The following is a 10,927-nucleotide window of genomic DNA, read 5'->3' as shown; positions in this document are numbered from 1 at the left end:
TGCTTGGAGTACAGAAAAGCAATGCCAACTATCAGTACTTGGAGTACAGAAAAACAATGCCAGCTATCAGTACTTGGAGTACAGAAAAGCAATGCCAGCTATCAGTACTTGGAGTACAGAAAAACAATGCCAGCTATCTGTACTTGGAGTACAGAAAAGAAATGCCAGCTATCTGTGCTTGGAGTACAGAAAAGCAATGCCAACTATCAGTACTTGGAGTACAGAAAAGCAATGCCAGCTATCAGTACTTGGAGTACAGAAAAGCAAAGCCAGCTATCAGTACTTGGAGTACAGAAAAGAAATGCCAGCTATCTGTACTTGGAGTATAGAAAAGAAATGCCAGCTATCTGTACTTGGAGTATAGAAAAGAAATGCCAGCTATCTGTACTTGGAGTATAGAAAAGCAATGCCATCTATCAGTACTTGGAGCACAGAAAAGAAATGCCAGCTATCAGTACTTGTAGTACAGAAAAGCAATGCCAGCTATCTGTGCTTGGAGTACAGAAAAGCAATGCCAACTATCAGTACTTGGAGTACAGAAAAGCAATGCCATCTATCAGTACTTGGAGTACATAAAAGCAATGCCAGCTATCTGTACTTGGAGTACAGAAAAGCAATGCCAGCTATCTGTACTTGGAGTACAGAAAAGTAATGCCAGCTATCTGTGCTTGGAGTACAGAAAAGCAATGCCAACTATCAGTACTTGGAGTACAGAAAAGCAATGCCAGCTATCAGTACTTGGAGTACAGAAAAGCAATGCCAGCTATCTGTACTTGGAGTACAGAAAAGAAATGCCAGCTATCTGTACTTGGAGTACAGAAAAGCAAAGCCAGCTATCAGTACTTGGAGTACAGAAAAGCAATGCCAGCTATCAGTACTTGGAGTACAGAAAAGCAATGCCAGCTATCTGTACTTGGAGTATAGAAAAGCAATGCCAGCTATCAGTACTTGGAATACAGAAAAGCAATGCCAGCTATTAGTACTTGGAGCACAGAAAAGAAATGCCAGCTATCAGTACTTGTAGTATAGAAAACAATGCCAGCTATCAGTACTTGTAGTACAGAAAACAATGCCCGCTATCAGTACTTGGAATGCAGAAAAGTAATGCCAGCTATCAGTACTTGGAGCACAGAAAAGCAATGCCAGCTATCAGTACTTGGAGTACAGAAAAGCAATGCCAGCTATCTGTACTTGGAGTATAGAAAAGCAATGCCAGCTATCAGTACTTGGAATACAGAAAAGCAATGCCAGCTATTAGTACTTGGAGCACAGAAAAGAAATGCCAGCTATCAGTACTTGTAGTATAGAAAACAATGCCAGCTATCAGTACTTGTAGTACAGAAAACAATGCCCGCTATCAGTACTTGGAATGCAGAAAAGTAATGCCAGCTATCAGTACTTGGAGCACAGAAAAGCAATGCCAGCTATCAGTACTTGGAGTACAGAAAAGTAATGCCAGCTATCAGTACTTGGAGTACAGAAAAGAAATGCCAGCTATCAGTACTTGGAGTACAGAAAAGAAATGCCAGCTATCAGTACTTGGAGTACAGAAAAGCAATGCCAGCTATCAGTACTTGGAGTACAGAAAAGAAATGCCAGCTATCAGTACTTGGAGTACAGAAAAGTAATGCCAGCTATCTGTACTTTGTCTTGGAAATTCGCTTTAACGAATTTCTCCTTACCGTGAGTACTCGCAGTTGGATGCGCAGAAATCCCCCATAAAGCTGTGCGAATCTCGCTTACCACGACTGCAGCCAAACTACACGATTCCTGCCCATCCAAATACTTTTAGCTTCTGTTGAGATGTAGGTGATGGAGCTCCGTTACCCTAGAATGATCAAACGACACTCTTAGGATGGTTGCAATCCACATAAGGGCTGATTTTAGACCCAGCTCTCTGTTTTATTAAAAATACACACATGCCCCCCACATGAATAAAGTCAATCCCCTCCCACCGAACAATGCAATGGGGAGTGCCTATACATAGGATGTACATTCCAATTGGAGCATAGCCTTTCCTATTATCTATCACTGGTCCTCCCCCATGAGTCTTCTGAGGTCAGCAGACTTCCTCCCCTTCCCCCCCATGAGCCATCTGAGGTCATATTTCCTGTCCTACTAGCTTCTATTGGTATGTAAATTCTCTGCACAAGCATCTCCTAAAAATATCAGTCTGTACCTGGATGGGCCCGATACGATCTTTATTAAAACACATCCATCCAAGATACAGTTCAGATTAGTAATGGGTTGTAAGATATGCATAAGCCTACACGTGGAGTTCACACCGCTTGCGCCTTGCGTTATGAAGCCCACGTGGTACTATGCTGCTGATATGTGGATACAGGCCCACGGTCTACTGACAGCAGCATTCGCATCGAATGCTGTGGTGGTATACACGCCGGTCTATAAGCGCAGATCTGCCATCTCATCCATTACCGAGCTGAGTACTGTAATACATACATTGTACATGCGCATGGCCCAATTGCAGCCTTCAGAGCTTTAATTAAGCCACACGAGAGACATATGAATAACACGAATATATGACACATTTAAAGTTCGACCAACAATACAAAATTTCCATGACATTCCCTCCTGTTTTATCATATTCTCCTCGTGTCCCTTCTTGATCTTCTTCAGCTTGATGGGTGTAGTCTCAAACTTCAAAGAGTTCCTGTAGTTGTCCCTGAGAATAAAGCTCCACGGGGTACCTGAAACAACAAGACCCGACGCAGACTCGACGCAAACAGGCTTGATTGAAGCGATGATCCTCAAGAGCGTTGGAACCTTCACTACAGGAAGGCTCTTGCAAAAACCACAAACAGACTTGTGGTATGAATAAAGCTTGTGATCCCACGGTGGTCTGGGGAGATCCAGCAATAGATTCTCAAATTGCCCCTGCAGACGGGGCCACACAAGGCTGGTCTCGACCCAGACAGTTTTCCAAATCGCAGACACAAACCATGATGAGGCTTGAAGCTTGCTTGAAGGTCTTGGAGAATGTGGTCTTCAGAGAGATAAATTAGAGGGAAGCCAGGACGTAATCTGTAGAGAAGGTGGTTGGTTGGTGAGGTCTTCCTCCGATCAGTGGTTGGAGTGGGATCCCCGGAGCGGGCATGGAGATGTGGTCGCCTGCCCGAGCTTGGCTTACACGGTCGATGAGGCAACAGGAACATCTCACCGCGGCATATAAAAGGCAGATGAAAAAGAGAAGCATCAGGATATACACTCCCACTTCCTTCAACCAAGATCCGATGGAGAACAGGAAATCTCCCAATCCTCCCAAACCCTTGAACGGATTCCAACCCTCACTAGCTATAGCTCTAGCTTTTCCCTGTAGTTCACTAACTTTGTCCATATGGGCCTGGACCTTGTCATCGGTGTCTTCTATCCAAGTACAACAATCCTCTCCGATGAACTCACAGAACCCCCCTTTGGCGGCTAAAAGATAATCAAGGGCCATCTTCTCCTGAAGCACTAAAATTCCCATCTGCCGTTGTTCTTGGGCAATTTCTCTGACAGCCTCTACGGTCTCGTTAAACATACTATCCACGATGACAGAAAAATTGTTCAGGCGCTTCATAAGTTCTATTCCCCATCCTGTCCATGAGGGGAACCAAGCCCATGCCTGGTCGCCCTCAGAGAACAGCTCTCTGCGAACTCTCCCTGCCATCCTTACCTTCTTGTGGACCATCAACTCTTCATGATCCATCACTACATAGGATGCGGGGACTAGCTTTATGAGGGCACACGAACCTTTCGCGTTCTGGGGAAATGTTCTATAGGCTGCCGAACCACACAGAAAATAGTATGGACCTGTCAGAGCAGAGCAGGAAGAGTTCCTCGTTCGGCCTCTGGCACTGAGCAACAGTTGCACAGACTGGGGGATTGCTCCCTCAGTCTGCACATCACATCCGTCCTTCCAACACACATGCTCTGGTCGGTCAGTGTGGTTACTCAGAAGGGAAGTCTGGTTAGTCAGATTGACAATTATACCTCCCTCGCAGGTGGTAATCCCAACAAACTTGTTACCTGTGCCAAAGCTGATGTTAAAGCACACCTGTGGGCTGCCTAGCTGCCCAGTTACCCATAATGGACTGGTGAGGGCCCTACAGGAGCTAGAGCTAATATTGGTGCTGAAACTGATGTTACCTGCTAAAAATGTGTCATTAAGTTCTACCGACAAATGTCTACGTGGGGGCTGACCAGGGGTCCCTTGCTTTTTCATGCCGACGCGGATGTCATATAGGGCATGAACAGCGGCCATTGCGGACATGTGATGACTGGGTGGGGGCTTTGAGCATACCCAACAGTTGGTTTTGTTGGCGGTTCTGGCTAAACGCAGGTGCATTTTAAATAAAAGGTTGGGGTATCTGCCGTCTTTTCCTCCGTTCACACACATGTATGACATACAAACAAAAAGAAAAAGGAAAATGACACCCCTCATTCTCTGGTGTAGCTGAAAAGCTTCTTGCAGTGGCTTGCGTGCACCCAGTTGTCTCGTCCCTCGAGTTTGAGTGAGGTAGGTGTCGTCAGCTGGACTTGGTATGGTCCGGTGAACCGTGGCTCGAGTCCGGTTCTTTGATGTTTCTTTAGGACGACCCAATCACCTGGCTCAATAGAAAGAACACCTGTTATTGCATTTGGATCGGGGAGCGATTCGCGAACCCGATGGTGTATCTTCTGCAGCTCCCGTTGCAGAGATTGCACATAACCTGTAAGCTGTGAATGCAAAGATGACAACTGTTGAGGAAAGTACAACCCTGTTTTGGGAGGTCCCCCAAACAACACCTCGTAGGGTGACAGCCCATGTGGTTGCCGAGGGGCATTCCGGATGGAATAGAGGGCAATGGGGAGACACTCAGGCCAAGGTTTTTGGGTATCGGAAGACGTTCAACCTTACCGCTACTCTCGGGGTGATATGGGGTGTGTCGCCGCTGACTCCAGTTCCACCAAAGAAATGCAGTCGTGTCCTTTGGAAGAGAGGTTAGTAGTGGACAAAGAAGACATGTTAGCAGAAGAGGTGTTAGTATTGTTAGTTGTGTTGCAAAATTCAGCACTGTCATTGCTGTCCTCCCCCCCTTCTCATCTTCCAACACAGGAAGAAGAGAAGCTGGGTTAAGAATAGTGCATCGTTTGATAGTGAGGTTAGTAGGGCTTTCCCCTGAGAGGGGTACCTTGCCTTGGATGTCCTGTTTTCGCAGGACCGTTCTTGCTGCACCGGTGTCAGTGAGGCAAGGGAGGGGATATTTTAATTCCTCTAGAAAAAGATGGATCTGGGCCGACACCGATTTGTCAACTTCCTATGAGAATTCATAGGAGTTACTTACCATGGTGGTCATAGGGGCGGAGGACTCATCAGGAATGAACTGCCACCGACCTTTAGGTAATTGGGGACAGCTCCTCCTCATGTGCCCCGTTTGGTGGCACTGGAAGCACCTGGGTGGGGGCCTATCCTTCCTGTGACCCAGATCCCTTGGTTTTTCGTGTGGGGTCTGGGACATAAGAACTTTGGCCTTGTCTTGTTTTCTTCTATCCATTTCCCTCTCTATTGCCGCAAGAGTGGAAAGGATAGCAGGGATAGACATCTCATTATATTCGGGTCGGGCCAGAACCAGCCTTTCCCGAATTTTAATATTGATGCCTTCCAAAAATTTGGCCCGCAACAGAATGTGCGTCGCGGTCACCTTTACCCCTTCAGTTGGAGCATCAGGTCCAACTTCCAGATCTGCATCTAGTGCCGTCTGCTTGAGACGGCGCCAGAAGCAGGCGCTTTCCTCATTAGGACCCTGGGTGAGCTTCATCATGTCCGTAGTAGAGGTAGCACCATACATTTCTGGAAGCTTTGCCTTTAGCTGTGTACAGAACTCTTTGCCCCCTGAAGTCATCTCCTCATGAGTGGTTATAGAGCACCCTGCAATCACTGTACTGGCCACTTCCATGCCCACCTTAGCCCGCAGGATCTGCGCACAATCTGACCCGCTCATACCATAGCTGAACTGGTTTTGTCCAAACATTCGAGCAAATCCTCTCGGATTGACTCGATAGTCCGGGAGCTCAGCCAGAATAGTGCGGATCTCTGCCGGGGTGAAGGGGACATGCCAAACTACCCGTTCCCCTAAAGTCCGTTCCCCCCGTGCATTGGGAGGACCTTCAAATTGCTGCACTCTGACTGGATAGGCCTCGGTCCGGGAAGAGTGCAAGGGCTGGCCCAGCTTCATCGGTGGGCTTAGATTAACCACCTCGCTTACTGCACCTTCAGGTTTGAGGTCCCTCAGATCAGGGTATAGCTGGGGGGCAGGGGTCTGATCAGTGGTTCGTAGCGCTTTGATGCAATCCGCCCTGTTTCTTAACCGGGTGTCTATTCCCCTTGATTCACAGATAGTCTGCAAATCGGTTGTTGAGAAGGCTTCATAGTTGGAAACAGAAGGAGCTGGGGTGAAGCAGGGAGAAGGGAGAGGTAGAGGCAGAGGCTGAGGCATAGAGACAGAAGACACAGATGGTATGTCAAGAGTGACGTCACTAACAGAAGAGACAGGTGCAGTTATACTTATCTCAGCCACTGTTGGTTGTTGGGGAATCCCAGCAGACCCTGATCCTGCCTGCCTTAGTAGAGTCAGCCCTGAAAGAGCTTCCTCCACCTCTGACACCGGATCTTCCTGTTTTATTCCCTCTGGAGGCCAGGTATACATCACCTGGTTCTTCCGGACAGACACCAGTTTATGTATGCCCTGCTTCCCTAATCGGATTGACCTGTGAAGCCATAGCTGTGCGATCTCTAGTTCTGACGCCTGCATCCGTGGTTCAAATTCAGAGATGAATTTTTCCCACCTCCATGCGTCAAATGTACCTTCCCGGGGAATTTCCCATCTGGTACCCTTCGACCATTTATTCCACCTTTTGAGGGGTTCTGTAGACTTCCCCCCCAAACTCACCTTCATCAGTTGTGCAGCTGTCCTTACCCTGAAGAGGGCTGTTTCCCCCTCTCTCTTCATGGACTGACTACTGCCCATCGTGACTAGTCACTGGTATATATCCCGCGTCCGGGTACCTGTTTACCCCCTGGAGCACTCGGTGGGATCCTACCGAGAGGCCTGATTCCACCACTTTCCCAGCACAGCGTAATTTATGTGATACTTATCGATCACCCGAAGCGCATCAAGTGGCGGTCAGACTGAGAGCACACCTCCCACTCCCACAGCGCAATTTATGCGATCCTGACCACCCGAAGTGTTTGTGGTGACCAGGCTAAGTGTTATACTTACCTGGACCGCCCACTCACACAGCGTAATTTATGTGGCTCTCATCACCCACTGTGTTTGGCAGGCCACACCGCACAATGATGAAAGTGGCTTTTCTCTCCCTGCACACAGTAGCTAACACAAGTCAAAACAAAAAGAGGGGTTCTTGGATGTTACTTAGGGGTCACTGGTTGGGCAGAAACCTGCTAACTGACCTTTAGGAAATTTGTGTAAAGAAAAAAACTTTCCTAATACACACAGAAAAACCCTTTTTCAACCTGAAAAACTGTTAAAAAGGACAAAGTGGATCCTTATGAAAAACACGGGACGTTTCACAGTAAAACAATTACACAGAGGTAAACCGAAAAACTGCGCCAAAAGTAACCTTGTTGCTGACGCAAAAATCACTCCTATCAGCCCCGCTAAACGATCTGCGCTACACACGCAATCTTCACTGCAACCACCTAGAACCGTTTACACAAAAAGTCTGCTGGACGTGAAACACGCGACACAGCAGCTTAAAACAAACCCGCTTTACAATAAGGAACTACTTTTAACAGGAAAAACACAAGAAAAACATAATCACTATACAAGAAATCTATGTGCAAAAACCCAGACTTCACCTGCGCTCACTAAATGTGGAACACGTGAAGGGAAAACTCGCTTAACACACTTTAAATTGGCTGGCAATACGCAAATTTAAAGCTAAAAGCAAACAAATGAAACTGTAAAAAATTTGGATTAAAAACACAAAATGGGTCAAATGCATATAGGAAGCTGCATACACATTGCATAGAGATTACTGCACATATGGTAGTCAACAAAATGGCCACCAACAGGGAAAGCACATGGTCATTACTAGAATGACCCCCCACAGGGAAGCACATGGTAACACTAGAATGGCCCCCCACAGGGAAGCACACGGCAGACTCTAGCCTCAAAATTGCCTCTAACCCCTTACATAAAACAGACTTTTAGACAGAACATACACTGGACAATTACACAACAATATGAAGCACACATACAACACAATTTGGGCACAATCACAGAACGGACATAAAACACCAACATATCACACTAACATGCACATGTAACAGAAAGGACCCCCTGCTGCATGCTTGCTGGGAGCAGTAGTACCACAAAACATTGTACAGACTACATACACACAGAGATCTTACAACAGTTAACAATTAACCTAAGCCTTTCAGCACTGTAATAATTACCTCACGTGGAGGGGGGTAGAGCAATTACCACAGTACCTACAGCCCACAAATACTTACCTAACACTATGCAACAACTTTTACCCGCTAAAACATATACCCGTTTAATTTTTGGTTGGAAGATTTTTAAACTTGACCAAATCCAGCCAACCAAACCCACCCCTCTGCTGCTCTCCGCAGAGACAAACCCTTGTCTTTCACCCACAAATCAAGAGTTTAGGACAAAAAACGAGGTCCTTGTTAAGCGGTATTTCTTGTTAGCTAACAGAGAGCGAAATCAGCCACACGAACACGCAAAAAGCGATCCTCTTAATGGCAGAGAGACCTGAAATGTGCCGGCATACTTTTTGCTAGTTCATGATAGTTCATTCCCCCCTCGTTCTTTGTTAGCTATGCAATAATACGCGTTAGTATCCACCAGGCTCGCCAAACTGTCTTGGAAATTCGCTTTAACGAATTTCTCCTTACCGTGAGTACTCGCAGTTGGATGCGCAGAAATCCCCCATAAAGCTGTGCGAATCTCGCTTACCACGACTGCAGCCAAACTACACGATTCCTGCCCATCCAAATACTTTTAGCTTCTGTTGAGATGTAGGTGATGGAGCTCCGTTACCCTAGAATGATCAAACGACACTCTTAGGATGGTTGCAATCCACATAAGGGCTGATTTTAGACCCAGCTCTCTGTTTTATTAAAAATACACACATGCCCCCCACATGAATAAAGTCAATCCCCTCCCACCGAACAATGCAATGGGGAGTGCCTATACATAGGATGTACATTCCAATTGGAGCATAGCCTTTCCTATTATCTATCACTGGTCCTCCCCCATGAGTCTTCTGAGGTCAGCAGACTTCCTCCCCTTCCCCCCCATGAGCCATCTGAGGTCATATTTCCTGTCCTACTAGCTTCTATTGGTATGTAAATTCTCTGCACAAGCATCTCCTAAAAATATCAGTCTGTACCTGGATGGGCCCGATACGATCTTTATTAAAACACATCCATCCAAGATACAGTTCAGATTAGTAATGGGTTGTAAGATATGCATAAGCCTACACGTGGAGTTCACACCGCTTGCGCCTTGCGTTATGAAGCCCACGTGGTACTATGCTGCTGATATGTGGATACAGGCCCACGGTCTACTGACAGCAGCATTCGCATCGAATGCTGTGGTGGTATACACGCCGGTCTATAAGCGCAGATCTGCCATCTCATCCATTACCGAGCTGAGTACTGTAATACATACATTGTACATGCGCATGGCCCAATTGCAGCCTTCAGAGCTTTAATTAAGCCACACGAGAGACATATGAATAACACGAATATATGACACATTTAAAGTTCGACCAACAATACAAAATTTCCATGACAACTTGGAGTACAGAAAAGTAATGCCAGCTATCAGTACTTGGAGCACAGAAAAGCAATGCTAGCTATCATTTTTGTAGTACAGGCAACAAAATAAAGGAAACCAGTGAGCATTATTCTATGGGCATTAGGAATGTTCTTCTTTTTTTATACACAGCTCATGGTATTGTGCCATATAGTTTTAGCATGTATGAACATTACATTAAATAGTATACCAGATATTTCTTCAGTATATTTTTTAACTCCAAATGTCATTAGTTCTTTTAAGACAATAAAATAAATATTCAAATTGACAAATAATAAACTAAAATTAACAGAACTGATGTATACTCTAAAGCAAAAAACGCAACTTCAGCTGAGAACTGTGCTCATGAATCTACCAATAAAATCCCATGGGTCCACAATTTAATTGCTGTAATAGTTATCAAAATGTTGTATTTATATATTAAACATGACAGACTGAACAATAGACAAGTTCAGCATCAGGGACTCTGGAAATGTTCCCTGCTGGCATTATATTTTGCTGTCTCTTTTTGTCAGCTCACAGTTCTAAAAGTAAGAAAGCATGGATCAGCTGTTTTGAACTACCTCACTGCAATCCCAGTTATCTAAAATTACTCTGTGCATTATAACTTGCGTAAAAAGCACATGTGCTAGCCATAGCTACTTCAGAAACAGGGGTAATGTACAGTATTTGCAGCAGTGAGTGATTCAATTTTAGAAAGAACCAGTTATGATTATGGTTTGGAATTAAGCTGAATGTTCACTCTTAAATGTGCAGGCTTCACTATGGAACAGGGGTCTCCATACATTCTAAACAAAAAGCCAGTTTACTGTCCTTCATACTTTAGAGGGGGCAAACTGTAACCAAAAGGATTAGAAAGTGTCCTGGTACTTTGGATTCCGCATTGGATAGGCGCTGCGCACGGGGGGCGGCCCCTTCCCATGACTTGGTGCTGGAGGAACGTATGCGCCCTCTCCTGCGGACAGCGGGGCTGGCGGACGTCTGGAGGGAGCTTCACCCAACGGAACGCGACTTTACATTCTATTCCAGTCCTCATGATAGTTTTTGTAGAATTGATCATATATTTATGCAGGTTC

The 10,927-nt window shown here is 45.7% G+C and overlaps 1 protein-coding gene across 1 annotated transcript; it reads right to left on the bottom strand.

The window, feature by feature from the left end:
- Positions 1 to 1,855: 1,855 nt before the first annotated feature.
- Positions 1,856 to 9,730, bottom strand: LOC149473572 (endogenous murine leukemia virus Env polyprotein from Emv-2 locus-like). The gene is made up of 2 exons (XM_089675209.1): positions 8,927 to 9,730; positions 1,856 to 4,607 (listed from the first exon to the last, which is right to left on the bottom strand). Exon 2 carries the CDS (start codon positions 4,442 to 4,444, stop codon positions 3,020 to 3,022), a length of 1,425 nt encoding a protein of 474 aa, XP_089531335.1. The 5' UTR covers positions 4,445 to 4,607; positions 8,927 to 9,730; the 3' UTR covers positions 1,856 to 3,019.
- Positions 9,731 to 10,927: the final 1,197 nt, after the last annotated feature.

This window comes from Staurois parvus, unplaced genomic scaffold (assembly GCF_062004578.1).
Source record: "Staurois parvus isolate SC_StPar_1 unplaced genomic scaffold, SC_StPar_1.0 ptg000013l, whole genome shotgun sequence".
Lineage (NCBI taxonomy): Eukaryota > Metazoa > Chordata > Amphibia > Anura > Ranidae > Staurois > Staurois parvus.
This window is presented reverse-complemented; position numbering and strand designations above follow the sequence as displayed.

Bases quoted from the DNA above. Each gene is read 5' to 3' on its own strand.
- LOC149473572 (XM_089675209.1), bottom strand. From the start codon at position 4,444: ATGAGGGGTGTCATTTTCCTTTTTCTTTTTGTTTGTATGTCATACATG.